At 30.4% G+C, this 25,590-nt stretch overlaps 2 protein-coding genes across 3 annotated transcripts in view; one reads left to right on the forward strand and one right to left on the reverse strand.

The window, feature by feature from the left end:
- Marc (Mitochondrial amidoxime reducing component) overlaps window positions 1-6,728 on the reverse strand; it is a 24,199-nt gene extending 17,471 nt beyond the window's left edge. Inside the window, exon 1 of the mRNA XM_088191824.1 lies at window positions 6,589-6,728. The gene's annotated coding sequence lies outside the window, so the exon portion shown is untranslated. The remainder of the gene's footprint in view (window positions 1-6,588) is intronic.
- Window positions 6,564-25,313, forward strand: CDase (neutral ceramidase). 2 transcript variants are annotated; one of them, XM_088191820.1, is made up of 14 exons: window positions 6,564-6,857; window positions 18,266-18,414; window positions 19,985-20,128; window positions 20,200-20,376; window positions 20,452-20,579; window positions 20,880-21,084; window positions 21,144-21,353; window positions 21,589-21,711; window positions 21,836-22,039; window positions 22,111-22,338; window positions 24,519-24,614; window positions 24,684-24,851; window positions 24,920-25,038; window positions 25,103-25,313. In XM_088191820.1, exons 2-14 carry the CDS (start codon window positions 18,280-18,282, stop codon window positions 25,278-25,280), a joined length of 2,115 nt encoding a protein of 704 aa, XP_088047946.1. In that variant the 5' UTR covers window positions 6,564-6,857; window positions 18,266-18,279; the 3' UTR covers window positions 25,281-25,313. The 2 variants fall into 2 exon arrangements, with proteins under 2 accessions (XP_088047946.1, XP_088047947.1); XM_088191821.1 differs by having other exon boundaries at window positions 6,692-6,933.
- The last annotated feature ends 277 nt before the right edge of the window (window positions 25,314-25,590 follow it).

A 25,590-nucleotide genomic window follows, 5' to 3' on the forward strand; every position in this document is an offset into this window, starting at 1 on the left:
GAACGTTGCGAATGCGGCGCCGGTCGAGAGTGCGAGTGGTCAATGAACCAACTGCCACGCTAAACTGGGGACCCTGACATGATCAAGGTCGATTAGAACTCAACGAATACCTAGTCAGCTGAAGGATTTTGCAATGAGTTCACCGTGATCGCGAACTGCATATGGCTAGTTCGCTGGAGGGGAGTACTGTGGCAGGGCGAAAAGAGTGACACACGAGCTCCCCGAATGAGGAGCCGTTCGAGAGAGCGACGTCACGGGGTCAATGAACTGACCGCTACGCTAAGCGCTAAACGTGATTACGCTAAAAAATATTTTTTATTTAAATTCAATTATAATACTTTTTCACCAGATCTTGCAAGCTCGTAACCCAATATCTTTCCGCAAAATCGTCTATAAAGTGGATGGACACAACTTCAATTGCTGCATTTATTTGGATCCTTCTCAACAGTACGCTCCACAGCAGAAACAACTTCTTCAGTGCGTACTGTACGACGTCTCTGCGGGTGCGTATTATCATTTAAAGTATGCGTAGTGCGAAAACGGTCCATGGTTATTCTAATTACTTGCTCGGATGGACGTTTATGTCGACCGTAAAATGGACATAGCGCACGGTAAGTTTCGCGATCAGAATTACGATTTTCTAAATAGATTTGCACAATTTGCAAGCGCTGTTCTGGCGTAAGTTTATTCAAGGTTAAATAGCAAACCAAACTGAGCACAAATCAGCTGTTAATTTATTTGACTCTTATCGCTTTCCAAAAGCCTAATGTTTTCTGTAAATTAAATTGCGATTGATAATGTAATTCATAATATATGCATATTTTGTGCTCTGTGTATGCGTGCGAATTAAAAATATTGTGATTATAAAATAAATTATTAACCGATTTTACGGAGTCTTATTAGAAAACATCGTTCCTTAAGCGTTACAATATTAACCGGTAGATGGTGCCAATTGTTGCGTTGCTAATTATATAAATAAGTTAGTCAATAGATGGCACCAATTTAAAAATATTTTTAGCAATTCTTTAGCTCAGAGTTAAATCATCATAAATCCGCCTTCATAAATATTTTATATTATTATAATTATGGTTTTATTTTGTAAATTATTTAATATACTAAAAACTAAATAATGACGATTATGTATAATCAAATATATGAGGCAGGTAATGGTTACAATCTACAATTATTTCAATACCACAAATAAGTCACGCATTAAAATTTATTCTTAGAATTATTTAATGTATCTTAGATTTTAAAAAGGCCTTTAATTGAGTACAACTTAAGATTGATTGACTCATGAAACATGTAGGACTTTATAGACTCAGGATAAGGCTTTTAAAAATATATATTGGAACCAGTTAGCAGTGATAATAGTTTAATGATGAGGAATCGTGGTGTACGCTAGAGATTCGTCATGTCATGTGTGATTGTGAGTAGAATGCCAAAAAGAAGTACGTATTGGTGGATAATTTTAGTTTTTTAAAGAAAGTGCAAGGATCTACAACCACTACTCAAACTTGTAGATTGGCCTGTATATGTATTTATGAACGCAAAAAATAGTAAGCAAATAAATGCAATATCCGTTAGATCTAACTATACTGGGACACTAGCGATAGCTTTAAATACATGTACCTATTATATACAGCCGTAATTTCAGAAGAAGAGCTAAGGAAAAGAATCGAAATTGAAGATGAAAAACATCACCTGTTTGCTCTAGAAAGGTACATTTGGATTCTGGAAGTGAAGAATTTGAGCCAGCTGTAGGCATTTGAGTTGTGGTGTAGAAAATATGTTGTACAAGGATATGAAGTTTCGGAAAATATTTTGAAATACTCTGGAGAGTAAAGTAGAAATTGAACGATAGCTAAGTAGGAAGAAGATTTTATAGCTAAAAAAAGTCCGCAATTGGATTGGAGTCGATGAGCTGTCCACCTTGCTATAGACAAAGAGCGGTTTGTGAGGGTCATAGGAAGCATTCGTTAAGCAGACGCCTACGTTTGAACAAGGACAAGGCACCAAAAGAAGAAATAAGCTATCTAACTCACTTCATATCTTTTAGAACATGGACGTCATTTCAGCTTTTTCGAGTGGGTGGCCAGTCAACCACCACTGACCGGCCAAAAGTTGGCCAGTCAGTGGTAGTTTTTTTTAATATTTCGTTAAACTGTTTTAGGCAAGCCTCGGATATTTTATTTATTTTTTTACTACAACTTTTCATGATATTATATTGTGTTATTGATTTTTAACCATTTTGTAATAATAAATAATTTGTATTGAGTGATTTTTTTAGCGATTTTAAAATTGTAATTATTTTGCTTTGTGATGTTTATTGTGATCGTTAAAAAATAATTTTGACATTGAATATCTACGTAAGGGCGGGTAGTCCATGGGGTTGTTAGTGAGGATATTAGGGCTGCCATCAAAGTAGGCCCGAGATGATCCAGAAACTAGCACAAAAGCTCAACGCGTCGCCTACATCAGTTCACAGTCATTTAAAAAATTAGGAAATATGCTAATTTGCAGAATATGGGTATCGCATAAATTGAACGAGGAAAATCTTGCGCAGCGAAACTCAATATGCCAATAATTAATGAGTCTAGAACAGAAATATTTATTTTTGAGTTAATACTGAATATGAGAAGTAGATATTTTGTGATGTAAAAGGCAGTGGTTAGACGCCAATCAAACCCTGAAAATTGGATTACACGACAATATGATAATGTTATGCATTTGGTAGGATATGAAGGGCATAATTCATTTACAGGCAAACAATTGCGATATACACATAGTGTGCTCAGCTAATTTGTTTAAAAGTAACTTGAACCATAAAAAATACCTTGTCTTACAAATTAAAGAATGGTAATTTTACATCAAGACTGTAACCAAAAAGACAATAGAAAAATCCAATACATTTTCTCCTAATTCACCCACTGCATTATTCAGACATTGCTTCAAACGACTATCATCTATTTATATCTATGTAACAGTTTTTAGGTAGAGTAACATATTTTACAAAAACGGATATAAAAACGACATTAAATAATTTATTGCTTTGAAAAATACATTATTTTTCGAATCAGATATAACAAAATGAATAACATGTGAAGAATAATTGTAAAAAAATGGAGAATGTATAATTTAGTTAAGGTATTACACGTTTAAATTTTTAGCTCAATTAACCTGCACTTTTAAAAGTACCTAATATGTGTATATATAGATAGATGAGTGCATGTTTGAGCTGATATATGTATATGAATGACATGTTTGAACTATTTTGTATTAAGGCCATCATGGCGCACTGTAAAAATGAATTTAGAAGGCTTGGAACGTTCTGCAGTGCTAATTTTGTTTAACAAATAATTACTACTTTTTGTATCGAAAGTCATACACTTTGCCTAAAATATAGTGATAAACGCAGTTTAATATTTTTTTAAAATTAATAGTATAAATTAATTTTAAGTATTACTTTAACTAAAATTGTTTTAGCGAAAGTAATTTTACCAAAAAAATTATTAAAGTATCTTATATTTATATACAAAGATAATTATGTTTAAGAAACTAATTTACTCAACCGTTAAATGTTCATTCATCTATGCATATTTCGTTTTATTGCAAAATTAACTCGTTAGTAAATTATGATCGTAACATTGACCAAATTTGCATTAACTTCAAGGTTTTATTGAACATTTATGTTATATTATAATTGCCTGTTATAAGGTTATATTGAGTAAAAATGTATAATATATTTATTATAATCTAGGACGATAGAATTAACTTGAGCGTGCTCAATGATCAATTCATCTACGTTGAGGAATCTTTAAAAAATCGCTGTAATTATGTTTATGTGAATATAACCTTTGGCTTAAATCAAGAACAACACATGTATCAACTAGATTAATTCAAGTTTTTAAACATAATTTTGTGTAATAATAATTATATATTTGTTCAATACGCCTGACTACAAACGAACATGCAATAAAACATGAGCTTTCTGGGACAATTCTAAATTCTAATCGATAAGCAATTTTTATGTATATAAGCTGACTCGCATGTACTTGCCGTATGTATATGAATAATTTAGAAGAATTTTAGAAGGCTTGGAACGCTTTGCTGTATTACAAACTCGTAATTGACTCTGATGTTTAGTTTTCGTTGCTGTTTGTTTTTAAATATAAGAAGATGAGATGAATTTATTTTAATAATATATAAGAGGTTTTCTGTGAATTTTATCAATTTTTGGGCAAATTTGGAAAAAAAGTGGCGAAATTCTAACGTCCATTTCAATACCAGATCTTTTGACCAATGTCGATGTTTCGGGGTAGAACCAGACTATTTGATAGTGTATAATACATAATGACAGATACAGGGCTTCTGTGCTAGCTTCAGTGGAAATATTTGGAGCTGCACTTGTTTCAAAATGCTTATTTATCTGCTTGGATACGCATAACCGTTCTTTTCTGTCACTTCAGAAAAACTAGCTCATAGTAAATCCAAAGAAATTAATTCAATTAATTTTATGAGTCATTTTAAATAATTTTGTCACAACAATTATGGGTTGTAATTTCGCTTTATATTGCTTTAATTAGTGTTTTATGCTACAAAAAAAATGCATAAAATTTATATATTTTTTAGCATTGTTCTCTCAAAAAAGTAACTAGTATATAATCGAATCAACTACTTAGACGCGTTTATTTACATTATATATAGAACTTTATATTATATTTAATCAAGTTACGCTATATTGACATACATATTTATATTCATAGATAGAAAGAGCAAATTAGTATTTCACAGATAATTGGATTCAAAATACATACATATATTCAATCTCACATTTTTATGTACAAGGCAATACTTGAAAGGTACCAGTCAAACTTAGATCTTTTGAATATTTTAAGTACATACACACAAATATGGTCACTTATCTACTTGACCGAATACTCATGTACTGGCCTAGCACATGACAACTTAACTAATACGTCATTCTTATAATTCAGCCAATGTTTACCGATTTGTCAAGGACGAACAATGTACATAAAGTTATTTAAATTAATTTTGTCAACTATTTCTTCATATGATTCGGTTAATATGAGGAAATTGTCGTACAGATTTGTCTTAGCTTGAGAAACTCTGGAAATGCGAATCAATTGCAAACTATAACAAACAATAAAGAACATAGTAACTTATAAAATTAATGTAATGTCACATTCAAGGCATTTCATTGTTTTGATATAGAAGATCATTTGAAAACTTATAATAACTAATTTTTTATGATAATATATATTTCGTGTTAGATTTGCGACTGTTTTTTTAAAAACTTTTATATTTAGAATCAATGATGTAATTTCAGTTTTTTCATGTGGGGGGGGGGGGGGGAAGAACCAAAAGTTGTCTAGTCAGTGGTCGATTTTTTTAATACTTTAATTTCATTAAAATCAATAGTATTTCATTATATGACATGCATTTTCTGGCCAAATTCAAGATGGGGGGGGGGGCAAATGCTGCCCAACCCTCTGCCCCCCAAATGGCATCACTAAATATACGTATAAACATAGTTATGCTAAATATATGCTAATTTTTTTACATAATCGATGTAAGTAAATTTACCTTCATTAATTCAGTAAATCATAATCATCAAGAAATTGTGTTAATTATTCATTAAATGTTTAATCTTAATCTGTTTGTTGAAATTTATATTAAATTATGATTCTTTAGATATTTAGTAAACAGTAACAAATAGTCTGATTCCACCCGAAAGTATTGCATTGCCCAGATGATCAATAGTAGGAAGAGCGAAGCACTTCCCTCAACTTTAATATAGTTTATAAAAGCAAACACTGCGTTTTAAACTCGCTTCAATTAATAGCTTACTTCGGGAACTTCCATCAAGATTTTTGTTTTTCTTATATATTATATATGAACATAAATATTTATGTTAATACTAATTTTATATGTATTAGACAATAACATTGATTCTGGTTCGGTTCAGAATCACCAACATTGGCCAGGGTTATGTATTATACTAAAAGAAGGCGTTGAACTTCCTTCAATTTTTGAAGGTATATAAGCCATTTTCGCTACTTTCGTATTTTTTTTAGAACCTCATCCAGAACTACCACTTCGCTTTCGACTGGGAACAAATAAGAGTTTAACCGGCGGCGCACTAAGCAGCTACATCAAGTATCAACTGAGATGATCATTAGAAGACTGAGAAAGCAGCCGTCAGACCAGGTTCAGAACAGTTCAGTCAAATCTTTTAGACTACTTTAAAACTACTTGAAGCATGACTACGAGAATAAAAACGTATATATGTTAATAATTACGCTAACTTTCGAGCAAAAATACAAAATCTTGGATATCAAACGCTCGGTGTTGCGCATTCTATGACTCCATGACAACTATAATACTTTTAGAAATTTAAACTGATACATACTTGAAATAAATCGCATTTGGACCAATTCTTATACGTCAGACGTCACTGATTTACGCGAACAATGCTTTATGTAAATGCGAATTCTGACGATTCAGTATGTACTCTTTTTTCTACGATAAACAAAATATTTACATAACATGAATCAAAAATCATACCGGTGGGTGCCAGCGCCGCAGGACATGCGTCCTCTTCGTTTGAGAGCCTTTGGAAATTGCGACAAACAGTACAGCACCAAGTGAAGGCTGGTCATCATCAGTCAGTCAGACATCGTCCGCGTACAGTACTGTACATACACACACATCGCGATGTCGCACGGAAATATCGCGACTTGACAACCACATTATTTTAACTGAAAAATAAAAAAAAACAAAAGAAAAATGTTAAAAAAGGAAGACTTTAGTCGGCCGAAGGTCTGGTAGTGAAGGTAGTGAATTTGTTTTGTCGTGATTATTATATGAATTGGACGCATGTGATAAATGTGTAAACATTCTGACCTATGGGTAAGATAAATATTATTTACATTTGAAATCTTATGTTTGTGTTCACTTCTTGCAACAACAAGATTATTAATTTGATCAATATTTAATTAGTCTTGATTGGATAAAATCGTTGATATTTAATACATGCACGTAATGGCTTAATAAAGATTTCATGAGAATTATTATTTTAATTAAAAGCATCTGAAAATATTATAAACGTCTGAAAAAGGCCTATATTTTTTCCTGACGTATTCAAATATTAGCGAAGATTCAATTTGTATTATGATATCCTTTTGTTGGCTTTTCATAAGCAATTTCCTGTACTTAAAATTAATAATTCAGACCACTTATTATATTATAAACATCTTTGTTGTTTGGATAATGTTAGCAATAACATCTATGAAGGTATTTTACAAAGTAATATTTACGTTTTTTATTTATTTATTCATTCCTTCAATTCGTGATCTATTCATAACAATTTTAGTAAAAATATTGTAAATAACAATGTTGTTTTTTCAAATGCGCTAAAATCTGGTTTGATGAATGAATCAAATAAAAAATCTCATTGGAGATAAAAATAGCTCTATTGCGACTTCTCTGCATTTTGTGCTTCACTCTCATAAACATATTATTGACGTCATTGCTTTTTTGTGTTTACATTATATATAATAATATGACAAATTATAGTTTAGTTGCAAAAAAAGTCTGGCTACTTTTCATAAGATAATGTATACATCTAAATGCTTATGCATTTTTTAAAACACAATAAACATCATTTTAAATTTAATTTTAAACTCTATACAACTCAATTTTTATTAAATAAAATAATTATATATAGTTATTTTATACTATAATTATGATAAAAAATATATAGCTATTTTATTAAAACGAGTTTTTATTACTATGATTACAATACATTTACATTATCTTTTTACTACAGTAAAATAATAGCTCTCGCTGATTGTCACCATAGTTTTTGCCTTTATTTATTAAATTATTTTAAATCTTATGTTGCAATATAACCAATGCGTTTCAACGATATAAACATAATCAACCACTACTAAGTAAGTAGTTATACACCAAACTGAAATCAAACTGAGTCTATAAATTATTCTCAAATTATTAATACAGGATAAAATTTATAGATATTACTATACACAACTTAGCTTGATTTTATTTTATTTATTCATTACGCGAGATTATAAAAATCTAGGAAAATTTATTCTGTGATGATCCTTTGGAATTTAATATAATTATATAACAATCACTAATTATGATTTATATTAGATTTACACCCTGCTCCTTCAGATAGTAGTAACTGACTACACCACTGGTCTATGACGATATTCATCCGTCAATTCATCATAACCATGATAAAACATAAAACATTAAATCAGCAGATGTAGTTCAATTAATTTATATTTACTAATATTCTATTCACAGTACAATAAATTGATTTTAATTGGATACTTCTATGTAGTTGAGATTATATATGATTAATAACTGCTATATTTACTAATCTTAATTAATAATCTTAAACTAGCGCAAATCTATTTTTATTATCTGTTAATCTTAACAAAAATATGATTATTTCCAACTATTGATTCAGATCGGGTTTTTTTATTACATAATATTATATCAATACGACAAACTGTTCTTAAAATGTAATGTTTAATTTATATATATGTGAATATGATCTTGACATTTTGACCTACAATAGTATATATACAGTTGACCCCCCAATGCTATTTGGATGACCGTTGCTTGTGTGTCAGCGAGTGGAAAGGAGGATATCTCACCACACGTATTGCAAAAAAATGTGTGAGAAATTTCTAGTCCCCCAACTGCACGCAAGCGCGTTCCTAATTTACCGTGTTATTGGGGGGGTATATATATTACATATATTTATTTATTTTGTATGGACCTTCTTATTTATAAATTATATATAGACAGCATCTATCAACTTTTTGTATAAAACATTTAAGTTTCTCTATTACAATTTAGATTTTAAAATATGTTATAATTTAAAGCAATTGTGATAAAGCTTGCTGATATATGTGTTATAATAACACATATCATATGCATGAATTATGTCAATTAAAATGAAAGCTTATATGAATATAACAACGCAACCATGTTAATATAAAATATAATAATATACATTTTTTGCATTGACGACTGTCACGTTTTGTGGTTGAAAGCAATTATCCGATTGCGATCGTATATGTATTGAAATTCACACAAATAGTACCACTTCTATTTAAATATATGGCAATCAAAAGGAGTCTTTGTGATGCTGATGTTTATTCAGTATTTGCTGCTCAATCGTGCATAAAAGCAAAATGTATGTGTTCTACGCATTTGTGTATCAGTGGTTTTCAATTATTTGATCTAAACTTGAAATTTGACAATAAGCTGCTTAAATATGTTCTAATTTAATACATATTTATCTATAATTCACTCTTAATTTATTTACTTACTTAATAATGTAAAAGCCATTTGTCATTGAATGTAAAAATAATTATTTTAAGCAAATCATAAAATTCAGTTAAATCAATAGTTTGCAAAGTAATATTGTTTGAGATATGATATCTTACAAATAGATAAGATACGAACGTTTCCTATTTTATATATAGTATTTATTTAATACTAAATCGGTTTTTATTAATTTATCATCTGATCATCAGCAAGGTAAACGAACCATATTTTCTATTGTACATACTATATTTTTTTATTAAGTTACCAAAGAACCTTTATAACACTTGAATTGGTTCTCCATATTTTTTTATAATAATCCTTATATTATTCATTAAAAAATACTTAATTATTTTAGTAGATTACATAAACCATTTTTTCTTAATGTATACATAAAAACATATAAGTAATCGATTCATATTTGTATCATTATACCTTTCTAAATTCTTTCGTAACCTTGAATTGTAATAGTAATTGTAAAATAAAATCATTATGCATTAAAGTGTTTTCTAAAATCACAATGTTCTCAACAACTCATCTTTCTCAATATATATTTACCCAAAAACTTTATTGTGAAAGCAAGTTCCATCACCTCATTTTGGTGTCAAATATTATTAAGAATTTCGTGAATTCGCATTAATTATTACAGTATAATCTAAATTTTTGTACGAATATCTAAACAAATATATTATGACATTGACCGACTTGCCTCTTTTGGATTTACGGTCAAGTAACTTTGACCGACGTATCATAAAAATACTAAGTAACTTTCACAGTGATTTTTTTTTGATTCACTTTAATTGGATAATAAGCCGCAATATTCCATTATTTAAAGCGATGTTATTTTATTGGTTGTTATGATAATTATCTGTGCATAATATTTTAATTTGCCTGATTGCAAATTGCAATGATAATAAATATATCGCAAATGAAGTAATAAATATTTTATTAAAAAGCATTTTTTATAGACATGTATATACATGTTTTTTATTGATTGTAGATAATAACATACTGTTTGATCTTATAAAACATAACAATACTATTTTATGCGTCATAATCGATTTGACAGATTTTATAGGCATTTATTTTGGTACGTATGTACATATGAATATGTAACTATATGTACATTTTACATAGCAAATCAGAATGATTTATTTTATAATAATGTAATTCTAACAAAAGTACAGGAAATACATATTCTTAGACGAATACGTATTTCCTGTGTTTTTAAATAAATAAAATATATGTAAATAAGTTTTTTTGCAAATTTGACATTGGAAAACCGCATTGACGTTCAATATTTACTTTTCATTGCATGTTTTATAAAATTATTTTCCGCAATAAAATGTATTTATGTATATGTTTTGAATATTATATAACGTTCAAGGTAAACTTATAAACTTATAAAATATAATATTTTATCATTTATATATTTTTTAATGCGGGATAGAATTAAATTAGTGGTAAGATCTATAAGTTATGATTAACCAAACTATTTTCCAGTGAATACTTACAAAAGCGTACAAAAAATTCACATTAATTATTCACTTTTGTAGCTTGAAAAGACTTTTTTTACAACGTTTTACGTCGTTCGGTATAGATTGTACGTCGTTCTATTTAGTTAATGGGTTAAGCCTTTCAAGTTTTGTTCCTCCTTTTGTACGACTCTTTACATACCGAACTGGTCTTGAATACTATTCACTTTAGGTTTTCGATAGTTAACTTTTAACCCTCTTCTAAAACACAAAACATTTTTATTTTACTCATAATAAATGACAAATAGATTGCATCGTAAAAAATATAATATTATTATTTTTGAGCTTAATGATTGATTAAAAAATTGACATTCTTCCATCGAGCAGGCATGTTTTTAATCGCACATTTGACTGACTGTGAATTAAAATATTAATAAAGAAATGTTTTAACTATTCAATTTTTACCATCTAAATTATGTTGTGGAGACTTAAATGATGGTGCTATTTAGTGGTGGTTTATTATGATGGTGCTATTTCGGGAGAATATTGAGGGTGAGTGAGTTTTCCATCTGAGAGCAGTATTTTTTCTCGCGTGATTCTCGCAGTATGAGGCAGGCGCGTTGCCTTGTTCTCGTCGCTCAGTGCGCGTGAAACCCACACACATTCCCAATATTTTTTTAATTTCTTAATATGCTAGACCATGCATATTCAGTTTTATTTGTTAACTCCTGAATCGACGTCTCTGTATTGGCTTTAATTTCTGCAGCTATACAGTCATCATCGATGATTTTTGTTGTCCCATTTCTAGTCTTGTCTTCCAAACAAAAATTTACAGATTTTTTAATTGACGAAACTAAAACTTAACTAAAAATGTTTTCGGTTCCTGTGTTTTTGTGAAATTCATACAGCATATAAGTGCATAAAAAGACCTTACTCGGAACGAAGTCTTCCATTGAAACTTGAGGTGTTTTTTGTTGTTGTTATGTCTGTAACGCACTCTCCAGATGTTAATCCAAACCCTATCGAAAGAAAGACACGCGACCCGAACGACAAATATGTCACAACTGACCGTCAAAGTTATTCAGTATAAAAACGTTCTTTCTTTTGGGTACTCCATATATTTTCAGCCAATTTATATTAGTATCTATAAGAGATTTATCATATTTAGATCTTCAACGCTGCGCTACTCATTCCCGTAGTTTACATTAATCAGTTTATTCTGTAATTAATTATTTTAAGTCAAAATGATATGTTTTGCTGCATTACATTTAAAATGTCAGGGTTTAAATTCGCATGAATAGAAGTTTTCGCGGTATATCCGACTCAAAATGTCAAAATAGAAGTTGACACGTTCTTCTTAGTTTCATGTAACCTTGACCATCGCGCGTAGGCCGTCTAACCTATGAGATTCGAAGGACCAGTGAGACACTTAGATTACTATTTAAGCATCTTGATCATATCAAAATTTTTACTGGGCATGTTCTTAATAAATCAGAACAACAAATATGCTGTAATTGTAAATATAATACACATCTCACAGTATTATTTTAATCATTAATACATAAAATCTTTTCCATAACTTCAGTACAGTGCCAAATGTATTAAATGACTATGACTAGCTATTTTCATTTGAACGACCATACGTTTTTCATGCAAAATTTAAAATGTAGATTCTTAAACTATCAATTATCAACTCGCAACCTTTCATAACGTTAAACAACGCAACGTCCGATCTTCGTATTTGTTTATTCACACGCGCTCGGCTTCCGAAAGAAAGTGAAACTTGAGTCGAGGCGTCTTTATATTCTGTACACATTACGTTACAAACTCGCGTCATCTGTTGTACGGACAACCACGAAATTTGAGTTCTAATAGTGGAACACAGTGTTCAGTTATACAATAGCAGATGATCAGACATTGACCTTAAAACTAATTCAATCTGCACAGAAAAAAACAGATTAGATTATTCAATAGCAGATAAACTGGCATTGACCCTAAAAGTGATTTAAGGTTTTATAAAGAAAAAATAATAAATATACATATACCCTTTGATTAGCCAATATTATATGATTCAATATTATATGACCTCAAAAGGGATTCAGTTTAATAAAAAAAAAATATATAAAGATATATCACGAATATCCAATATCAGATGATCTGACTGACTTCACAAGCGATTCAGTTACGTACAAAAAATGGGTGAAAACCGGATGTTGCAACGTGCATAAATTTCGAAAGTCGCTATTGAGACGTTGTCCTGGCACCCTTTTGCGATAAAATTGCCAATTATGCATGTAGCCGTTGCAAAAACGTAATCTGATTGTGAAATCCGCTTGCCAATGAGAGAGAGAACGGAGAAAAATCGAATGGGAGTGATAATCGCGGTTAACTGCATTGACACATGTTATGGCTATGGATTAACCGAGAGCTGTGCAGTGTTATGAAACATGAGTACATCATGAAGTCTTATAATAATTCATAGGACAATAAAAATATCAAAAGACAATCGTTACGTTCAGATGAGTTGACTCAACTATTTTTAGCTGTTTTCTAGATAATGGAAATATACGAAATTAATAATTATTATGCATGCATTAAATATTTTCAATTAGGATTTTTTTTATAGTATATATATATTTTTTATTTTATTGCTTTTGACGTGGATTTTTGACTTCTGAGAAGGGATAATTGTTTTTTTTTGTGCTCTCCTATTGATCAAAATTCGGTTTAGATGTGCTTTATTAGATTCTCGCTCGTAATATCGTTTTAATAAGTCTTAATATAAGCGCTTGATAATCGAGCGTTTTCAAACCACAATTGCACGATTTCATTGCTTTTGACCTTGACTGGAGATTCACTATATGGCAACACTGAGCAGCAAAAAAACACGACTAATTATCAGATAAATATTATGATTAGATATTTTTAATAATTTTTAATGCCTAATCAAAATATTTCGCATAAAATATGATTTCAGAAAATTTGTCGCAACGGTGGTTAATTTTCATATTTTTTAACTCGTACATATTATTATTTATTCAAGAAATTATATTACGATGCTAAAAAATATATAAAGTGCCATTTTTGTCATGAGGCCCGGATTCATAATACCTATTGAAAAAATACTAAGAAAGAACAATAGGAGTATCAAGATTATTATTTTTCTTTAAAAAATAATAGAGCATAAAATGTATTAAGCTTTAAATTAGTATAAAATTTATTTACTACTTTTAGATATATTTAAAGAAAATGATACATTATTTGTATTGATTACAAAGATAAAGTCCACAGCTGCACGATATTAACTCTGAAATTTGAGTAATTTCTGGAATTTCGGCAAAAAAAGTGTTTTTTTTTTAAATTAAAAACTTCAAAATATTTCACTACAAATTCGAATTAATACTTTAAGAATAGTTGTACAATGATTCGAATATATTAAAAGAAGAATATATTCGATAGTCGAATTCTTGTTCTCTCGCGTGCAATTTTATAGTGAAATGTTAACTTAAACACGCACTTCAAATACCACAAATGAAGATTATTCAACAAAAAATTAATTTCCAGTTAAAAATGCGTTTCTATAAGCACAAAATTAAAAAAGAGCTGCGTTTTCCGCAGCGTTTCACGCAATATAAATAGATATTTTGCGTATTTTTTGCTTTGATTAATAATAAATATTAATGTACAATTATTTATTAAATCAAAGTAATTAATAAATTCAATTTCTGTTATAGTATTTATTATTATTAGTATAGTATAGTGCTTGTTAAGATTACTTTTCTTAGTCATATTTAATATATTTAATCATAGTCATAAATGTTATTTAAGATTACTTTACCGAATAATAACGAGTCAGATTTTTTTTCTAAAGCTGTTGAATACGTGAATTAAATATATGTCATTATTTTATATTATTATACTGTTTAATAAAATGCCTTAAACCAGTGGTCGGCAAACTTATTAGCCAAAGAGCCAAATATGCACATTACAACGATTAAAAAAAATTGAGAGCCAGATCTATTTATTAATTTAGCAAACCTTTATTATAATTTTCTAAATCAACACAAAGACGTTCGAATTTAGAGCTCCATATTTCCTTGTTTTTTTAAATCTGGTGCGAATGCCCTTGGATATTTGTGCCAGGGCCGCACTTAAGGGGCCAAAGAGCCGCATGCGGCTCCGGAGCCGCACTTTGCCGACCTCTGCCTTAAACCAATCAAAGCTTCTTCAAATTTTTCAGTATAAAAGTCATTAAATCGTATAACCTTATTAGATTTTTGTTTATTCGAAACAAGTAAAAAAGGATATCAAGACCTTTGAGATTATGCTATGTACAATACGTTTATAAAAAAATAAAAATCTTATTTTTTATAAGAATTGCTAATCAGTACTTATTGTAGATCTTATATCCATCTTTTATTATCACTGTATCGTGTTGTCATGATGGATTATCGGTTTAACTGTTTAAAGCTATCTAATCAATAAAATAATGTCTTATAAAAAATATTATTTGTCAATGTTTTTTAATATATTAAAATATAATACAATAATAAGCAAAATGCAAAAACATACGTTAATATGCCATCATGCTAATTTTCAATGTCAACTAGTAAAATTTATTTATATTTACGATTAAATAACAGGAAATGTATATTAAAGTAAGTTGTTTAAATTACGTTGACACAAAATGATTTTCTACTATACAATTTTATATTTATGTACATTAGGGAAAAAGAGATTTGCAGAGAAAAAACAGTTGTTAATCAATGAGCATTTTAAAACATGCAGAATAGCCTTACCTTTAAAGTTTTTCAGAAACGTTGGTTTAAGAAAAGTTTAAAGAGTAACTAATAGTTCAATTACAAAATAAAATGTATTAAAATAAACTTACTGTAGTTAAGCTACACCGGATTAGACCTACAAATATATTACTAGCAATCTAATATTTTATATTGTAATACTTAACACTTTATCAAGGTTGTTAACTAGTTGAACCATGTAATGATCGATTCAATTACTTATTAATTAAGTATTTTGTAACATAACGTTAATGGCTTTTAATTATTAGTTACGTAAATGTTTTTCAATATGCTCAAGTTAGGTTATTGAAAAACTATTAGTTGTGTAATACAATAAACATATTTTTGAACTGCAAAGTATTCTGTTCCTTTTATTAAAACAATTCACGACTCTTTTTACGGTTTATCTTTTGAAATATAATGGTTGCATCTAAGCATTCTGATTTCTCGATGATTTTCATTTCACGAAAAATGAGAATTCTCGATTTCCCTTCTCAAATTTCTCAAAATGTATATAATATAATAAAGTATTCCAGATACTTTATTACATATTATTTTTAAGATAACCTTTTAAAAACACATGCTATCTAAAGTAAAATAAAAAATCCTTTCTTTTTTTTTGTTAAAAAAATACCGGCAGTGGAAAAATTCCTCTCGTTTTGTGTTGACGATGGTTTAATCGAGAACAAGGCTTCAAATAGGCACTGTAAATTATTTGTTATGCTGCCGGCTTCATATGATTCCCATGACATCTGGACGAAGTACCGTTAGCATCATAAGATTCCCTATCGAGCTCGACGGTTTACCGTTACATTCTAATTAGAATCCACTACTATTTGCCTCTCAGCCATATACCGTGGGGGTGTTACCCTGCGCTTCTAAAGAAATATTTACCATTTGATTTTTATTATATAATAATGCTCTATTTTTATAATAAATATAAATAATTTATTGCTTTTGGAAACAAAAATAGTAGGAATACATTTAATAATGACTATAATAATTATATTTAATTAAAATATCGTTAAAATTCTGCACAAAATTTAAAAAAATCAGATACATAAGTAGTAAAATTATAAAATGAAGTTAGTGGTATTGTAGGCTAATCAAATTTATTCATTTGACAATCCAGAACTGACGCCGATCCCCTATAAATAAAAGTGGGAGTGGTGTTGCATGCAACGAAGAAAGAGATAAAGCATGCTCTTTCGTGTAACGGTACTTCGTCCAGATGACATGAGAATCTTATGAAGCGTACCGTTACACGATAGAGCATGCTTTATCTCTTTCTTCGTTGCATGCGACACCACTCCCACTTTTATTTCTAGGGGATCGGCGTCAGTTCTGGATTGTTAAATGAATAAATTTGATTAACCTACAATAGCACTAACTTCATTCCATAATTTTATTACTTATGTATTTGATTTTTTTTAATTTTGTGCAGAATTTTAACGATATTTTAAATAAATATAATTATTATAGTCATTATTAAATGTATTCCTACTATTTTTGTTTCCAAAAGCAAGAAAATATTTATATTTATTATAAGAAAAGAGCATTATTATATAATAAAAATAAAATGGTAAATATTTCTTTAGAAGCGCAGGGTAACACCCCCACGGTATATGGCTGAGAGGCAAATAGTAGTGGATTCTAATTAGAATGTAACAGTAAACCGTCGAGCTCGATAGGGAATCTTATGATGCTGCCCGTCAATTAAAATATTTTGTATTCTCTCTCCTTTAATCTGTAAGATGTTGGTTTTCTTACACTACTATCTGTACTTTCGACCTTCTGAAAAAGTACGCATATTTTCAAATATCTGGCACGAATACCTTCGGAAAGGTTTCTTATCTGAGCGTCTTCTTTTATTACTTATACCAAAATAAGGCGAGTTCCAATGTTAAAAATTTGTAAACATTTTTTTGTCATTCCTAGACCCCTATTAAAACCTTTCAAGAAGTATGCATATTATGCATGAACCCGCCTTTACTTACGCAGCGTTATAAAAAGTATAGTAGTTGTAAACATTTTAAAAATATTCGTACAAATTTAATTTTATATAATAAAAATTACTTTATAAAAATTTTCTATCTGACATTTTTCTCGAGAAGAAATATTAGTTGCATCCATACGAGCGATTACCGTGAGAATTTGAACCCGTCACTGAACTATAAGCGTCAAATTATATTGTTTTTCAAATATAAACATCTAGCTTATTTGATTAAATATTAGTTGATTTTAGTGACACGTCTTGTGTGTAATGTAATACAAGAAACTAAACAAATATGATAAACCGTTATGCTGCTAGAAAAAGAATAGTTGCTCATCACTATGAACCATAGTAATATCGGTCAGTAGTGTGCTTTCAATGATTATAGAAAATCAACAATGCGTGCTATAATATGTAGGTTCATTCAACAAATTCTTCATTTGGAATAAGGTAGTCTTTTCTGTAATTATAATTACATATTTATAATAACAGTATTTGGACATACATACATTCATATTTATGTATAAAAAATTAAATTTAAATGATAAAAAAATGTAAACTTTAATATATAATCTGTTACATATATTTATTAATATTACTTTTTTTTTCAGGATTTTAATTTAAAATGATCAAACTACACAGCAACATGTTAATCTACACGTTGTTACTATTTGCGATTTCAATATCGCAAATTTCAGCACAGTACAAAGTCGGAGTTGGAATTGCCGATATAACGGGACCATGTGCTGAAATTACATTTGTAAGTTAATTTTAATATAAATTATTTTATTATCATAATCCAATGTAAATGTGCAAATCAGAACAGAATTCCGCTGCATTGTGTTACATTACTGTTTACGAATTATTTATTTTTAAGGCAGTACAAAAAAAATCACATATGTTCATTTCGTCACTACTTTAATAACTCACCTGAACAAAAATTTGTAAATGCGTTTTTTTTCTTTTTAACTACCGAGCAAGGTCGATCAAAGAGAATTGATAATTTTGGTTGTTGAACCATGTTCATGCGTAATTTAATTTTAGTTAAAATAACATTAACCGTATCTATATGTTAATGTAGATACAAAATATTGTACATATTTTATAAAACATACATTATTTATATCAGACTATTAGCTATACGTTATAATATTCTGGAAAATCTGAAAAAGAGAAAGCTTACCAAGAAATAATTATCTTATGCAAAAAAATATATGTCCTACTTTTTATTAATATATATATATTAAAGACAAGCATCCAATTTAATTAACGTTTTACAACATTGTTTTAGTATTTAAAGAAAAAAACTCTATTATATGAGTCACACAACCATAAAATATGTATCCATAATGAAATTAAAACGATGAAGCACCAAATCATTTCGCAACAGCTGTTACTTTGTAGCAAGTGTTATTAAATCGTTTACAAAATTAGTTTCAAAATTAAGTAGTAATTAAACCATATTTGCAGATACAATAGTACTCTAGATAATTTACAACTATATTTAAATTATGTATACTTATGATAAAGTATATTTACATTTTTTTTATTATCTAAAATACATTTGATTTTATTCATAGAAGCAACGCTTCCATATACGCTGTAGAAACGCCACTTCTTTCTTTTGTTTTCCTAATTAATATATGTATTATTATTTTTTGGTATTTAAAAAAAATCATTCCGCAAAAACCACAAGAAGACGCCGTTGCAGTGGGAACGCTCGTTACCGAGCGTTCCCACTGCAACGGCTCCGACACTATTTTATTGCTTTTGACATGAATTTTTGCACGTAGATTTTGACTCATCTTTCCCATCTGTAAAGATTTTTTAAATTGTAGTGAGATATGTTTATACTGGGGGATGCGTTATTTTCTTTAGGGAAAAGTTTATTTTAACCTCAACCAATCCTTTCACTGCGGGTGGCTTCTATAGAAGTCATCAAAAAATTCGCCAGTACTCATTGGGCACCTAAAGCTGCCATAAACCTTTGAGCCTGATAATATGATTATTTAGTATAATTTAAGACTGTAAATAACTTCAATTTATTGAACTATATTGTATTTAAAAAAATATGGCATGAATAAGTGAAAGGGTTAATTCAATGCTGAATAACCCCAGAGTTATGTGAATGTGGATAATTCTGTTAGAAGAAAACGCGTTTCGTAACTCGTGTTGAAAATTGACAACAATAAATAAAAATATATGTTTGTAATATTAACTATATTACTAAATATTGTACAACATTTATGTTTATAAAAGCCTCAAGGAAAAAGAAAACTTATTACATAATTTATACAAAATTAAATATATTATATTATAAATTTCTTTAGATGGGTTATGCAAACATGAAACAAAACGGCCGAGGCTTACATTTAAGGCAATTTGCAAGGAGTTTCATATTCGAAGAGGGAAACACAAGACTGGTTTATGTCTCAATAGATGCTGGTATGGTCGGTACTGGTATGAGACGAGAGGTTCGTTAAATGACATAAACGTTTAATAAAATGTAAATTTTATGGCAATTATAACATACTTTTGTTCAAAGGTTTTAAGAAAACTAAAGAACAAATATGGATCTGTATATAATTCAACTAATGTGATATTAAGCGGCACTCATACACATTCCGGACCGGGAGGTTTTCTAATGGACTTTCTTTTTGATATTTCTATATTAGGTTTCGTTAAACAAACTTTTGTGGCTCACGTTGACGGTATTGTAAAGGTAACGAATTGACATAATATATTTTATAGATCGAATTATGTACGTACATGATTAATTTTGGATATTATATTTCAGAGTGTGATGATGGCTCATGATAGTCTAATTCCAGCTAAGATATTCTACAATGAAGGAAGGGTTGAGAATGCTAATATAAATCGTTCTCCTACTTCTTATTTACTGAATCCAGAAGCTGAAAAAGCAAAGTATTTATTTCTTCTTTTATTTTATCTTGTTACTGAGGGTTGTGATCCATTATATCTCTCAAACCCCTGACAATGCAAAGTTTATTTAATCAATCCATCTTGTCATGGAAGTTCTCATAGCTGCTCTTAAATCTTCTTAAACAGTCACTAGCTTTTATTGTAGTAGGATATTTTGTTTCATATATGAGTTATTGATTATACACATCTAAAATCATCAGGAGCACAGCTGTTTGTATGGTGTCAGTGTTAGATTTGTATTGACTCTATTATAAAATGTTGATTTTAAACATATATTTATAGATACACAGAAGACACTGATAAGCAGTTAGTACAAATAAAAATGATTTCATTGAAAGATAGTTCTATAATCGGTGCTTTGAGCTGGTATGCCGTTCATCCGACGAGTATGAATAATACTAATGTTCTCGTATCTTCGGATAACGTGGGGTATGCTTCGTTGCTTTTGGAACAAGCTTTAAATCAACCAGGGGTGACTCCGGGAAAGGTGAATACCAATATTGTGATTATTTTTATTGTAAGATTTTTTAAATGTATATGTTTTAGGGAAAGTTTGTAGGAGCTTTTGCAGCAACAAATCTGGGAGACGTGTCTCCTAATATAAAAGGCCCAAAATGCGAATTCTCGGGGATTAAATGCGATATTTCATCGAGCCGCTGCTCTAACCATGACGAACAGTGTTTTGCTTCAGGACCTGGCAAAGACATGTATGAGAGTACGAAGATAATTGCTACTAGAATTTATGAAGTTGGTTTGGTAAGTGTTAGTCAATAAGTATATCACAAAGTTGTGCTATCTGAAAAGAATCTTTAACAACAAAGTTTACAAAGTACACTCATTATTAAACTTCCTTTGTATATATGAATTCAGTTTTGTCAATGATTCTATTATCACTATCAGTAGAACATATTTGGTTAGTCATTTTCAGAAATTAATATTTCATGCGGATAATTTTAAATTTATTTCATTTCACCTGTATGTAATTTTGCAGAATCTTATTCAGACAGAAGGCGGACATGAAATAACTGGTCCAATTAAAGTTTTACATCAATTCGTCGATATGACTAAAGCTGAAGTCCCCGATTACGATCCTGTGAGAGAAGAATTTAATCAAGTAAATAATATATATTTTAAACAATACGATTTATTATAATTGCTGCTTTAATTTAAATGAATCAATATGTATGTAACGCAATTATGTCATTCTCAACATTCGGTAACATATCAACCTTTTACAGAAAAAATATGTCCATGGCTGTGAAACTGCGATGGGATATAGTTTTGCAGCCGGAACGACGGACGGGCCAGGCGCTTTCAACTTCAGTCAAGGCACAACAAGCGGCAATCCACTTTGGGATTCTATTAGAGATTTATTAGCAGTTCCGACAGAAGACGACATTGCATGCCATGCTCCTAAGCCAATTCTTCTCGCTACTGGAAGAGTAATGATTCAATTATGTATAATATAAAATATTAGTTTTGATATACATTTAAACCTAATTTATTGAAACAGATGAGATATCCTTACAAATGGCAACCTGATATCGTCTCTTCGCAATTGGCCCTTCTTGGCGATTTAGTAATAGCTGCAGTTCCTGGGGAATTCACCACAATGGCGGGCAGAAGAATGAGATCGTTGCTGAAGAATACGTTCGCAGCTGCAGGAAAAGACGTGAACGTAGTGATCGGTGGATTGAGTAATACATACTCAGATTATATCACAACTCCTGAAGAGTATCAGGTTTGAATCAATGCTTCTTCTTATTCTTTTATAGGCTTTATATGCTTGAAAAAAGAAAAGCATTTCACCGGACACAGTATTAGAATTTAGTTCTTTACCCATCCCACACTTGACAGGTGTGTCTGCATTATTTTTCAATATGTTACCCATTTCGATAATTCTTATGTGTCTTGTGTAGTTGCTATCTAGTTAGACATATTATTTTGTCTCATGTCTCCAGGTTTCATAACCACAAATCTAATACATAAATTACTAGGGAGAAGTACCGTGGGGAGCATTTTCTACAGTGTAAGCAGGCATATACGGTATTTTATTTTTTATCGCATATTACCAATGTTAAATAAACATGTTTTCATGTGTCACTGACAATTTGGGCGTCAGTTGACCACACGCTTTTATAGTGTGGGAGAGTGGGGGACCCTCTTGAGGTTAAAACCCAAACCCTTGAGAGAGTAATCTCTCGGGCGGCCGTCTAAGGTAGAAGCGCGAGGCACTACCTTGGACGAACAAAGCATAGCAGAGTAACGCAAGCAGGGCCAAAGGGCTCAGTCCCTTAAGGGTGTTCGAGGGCCAAGGCTGGGACTGAGGCAGCATATACACCCCTCTGGGATCTTGGGGGGTGGTGCTGCTACTAGGATGATACGCAATGCAGGTAAGCCAGCGAGAGCTCTAAATAGTAGGCTCTAACGCTCGGGAGAAATACTAATGAAACTCCAATAAAATGTTTAGTACTACGGGGGGGGGGGGGGGCGGGGATACCACTCACTTGGCCGTCAAAAGCCGGGTGCCCGCCCATATGGGTTGGATTCGTAGGGCCCTAGTACTGGTAAAGGCAGTGGTGCATGCAAAGAATAACACGTAGCTATACTTATACACGTAGTCATTGACAATTATCCGCAGACTTTTTTGATCAGTTTTTTGTACTCTAATCTATCTTGAGCGATCTTGGATAGATATTATGCGCTTTAAAGTATACCACTGAGCTAGAATAAACTTTTGCATGCTGGTTTTGGTGCTTGCCATATATTTATCTTTCAATTCGCAACTAAAATTTTTTTGCTTCTTGCCCAAAATATTATTGTTTCATTGATTTAGTAATTATTTATTAATGTGTACCGTATCTTTGTTAAACTTTTATCCCACAAAATCTTTAACATCTGTTTATAACACACATTAAGCCCATTCATTATTACCAAAGTATAGTCCAACTTTAACGTCAGCAGAACAATACCGACCATAAGCAGCAGTGTAACGTTTCGAGTCTGAATGATAGACAATAACAATTTTTTTCATCAGGCTTTGAAGTGGTTGGAAAACACTGTCTTATTTTTGAAGTGAAAGCACCTGATGTATTGGTTTTGTTATCTTTTTAGTGGCCCTATATAAAGGTAGTTTTATCATGCAGAAAAATATTAACAGATTCTTGTATATGACTTTTAATTGGTTTAGCCAGTTGATGATTTTAGATGAAACAATTTCTTTTGGTTTATATCTTAAGAGGATTATTTCTTTTGAGATATCTAATAGTCTCAGGTGAATGTTTACGTATTTTATTTTTCAAGTTGTTTTCCAAAGCTTATCCAGTCAGTGAATGTTTTGACTTCTCCTTTTGAGGATAAGTCAATGCGTTCTGATGCTTGCAGTAAATTCGGCTCAAAGGGGCAAACGTTTAACATGTACCCTCAAGGAGAAGTTGCCGTTCTTAGTGGGACTTCGAAGGACCAGTGAAACGTATACCTTTAAATGCGTTTATTTATATAATGTCCACCTGATGGCTTATAATAAATACCATTGAGCAGAATCACAGCTCCACAATTTTTGGACGACGACACTGAGATGGTTCAGGTACGCTTCGTTTGTTCGCCATAGCAAACATAAAACAAGTTCATTGCATCACGAGTGCTATTAATAAAATATTTGAATAAAAAAATATATGCTCAGTGATACTACTGTATAATGACCCATATAGTCTTATATAATATAGAGATACCTTAGAGCCAAGCAAGAAGACACATTTACATCTCTAATATATATATTTATATATCATCTGGGGTACCTCAAAGTAGTGCGCTGAGACCGATGCTCAACTTGCTATATCCTGCGAAAGGAACCTAGCAATAAACTGCAAAGCGTTATTGATAAAGTTAATATAAATAATAAATTTGATTTAATCGTTTCAGGCACAACGATATGAAGCTGCTTCTACTGTATACGGTCCACATACTCTCACGATACATTTACACATATTCAACGAGCTTGCCAAAGCGATGATTGCTGTGAGACATATTTAATTGATCTTGAAAGATAACTTTCAATATTTATTTAATATTTTTTTTTATATCTAGAATGAACCTGTGGACGATGGGCCGGAGCCTGAAGATTATTCCGATAAATTAATATCTTTAGTATCGCCCGTCATATTCGATAAAGCTCCGTGGGGTTTAGATTTCGGTGATTGTGTTTTACAGCCAAATGAACGATACACTGCTGGAGATACAGTGCATGTTAAATTTGTATGTATAATCATTTTATGTATTTTATTATAATTTACAACAATATTAATCTGTTAAAAATGCTGTAGATATCAGGCAATCCGCGTAATAATTTAATGACTGAGAGTACTTACTTTGCGGTAGAGAGATACATTCAGAATGACGATAGCTGGAATGTAATTGCAACCGATGCTCATTGGGAAACAAGGTATTTTCACAATAATGTATAACGGTGTATTAATTATATAATATTATAATTATTTATATTTCAGATTTATATGGGAAAGAACGTCGATGATTATGGGTACAAGCAGAGTTAATATTTACTGGGATATAAGTTCGGATACCCCCATCGGAGATTACAGAATCCGACATTTTGGTTATTTTAAATATATTTTCGGATCGACAAAGGCGTATCGAGGCACTTCGAAAATGTTTAAAGTTTATTAAATATATTTAACTATCGTGAGTGATATGTAAAAAGAACAATGTTTAGTATTATTATAGTTGATTTATAAAAGAATATATGACTCTTATGTCAAAGGTAATTAAATTTTTAAAGGTTTAAGGAGACTGATTATAATGGAAGATGACAATGAAAGTCAAGTGTGCCAATTGTGTTAGCAATTAGCATTTGCCATTTTTGTGATTATATATAGCTTACTATAAAAGCTTTAAATATATAAATGGTAGCCAATATTTAGATACGTGTTATGTAGTAATTAAAAATATGTTTTAATTCCCAGCAGAAAATCCAACT

The sequence above is a fragment of the Plectrocnemia conspersa genome, unplaced genomic scaffold (genome assembly GCF_051122295.1).
Source record: "Plectrocnemia conspersa isolate PC_06_02 unplaced genomic scaffold, ASM5112229v1 ptg000009l, whole genome shotgun sequence".
Taxonomy (NCBI): domain Eukaryota; kingdom Metazoa; phylum Arthropoda; class Insecta; order Trichoptera; family Polycentropodidae; genus Plectrocnemia; species Plectrocnemia conspersa.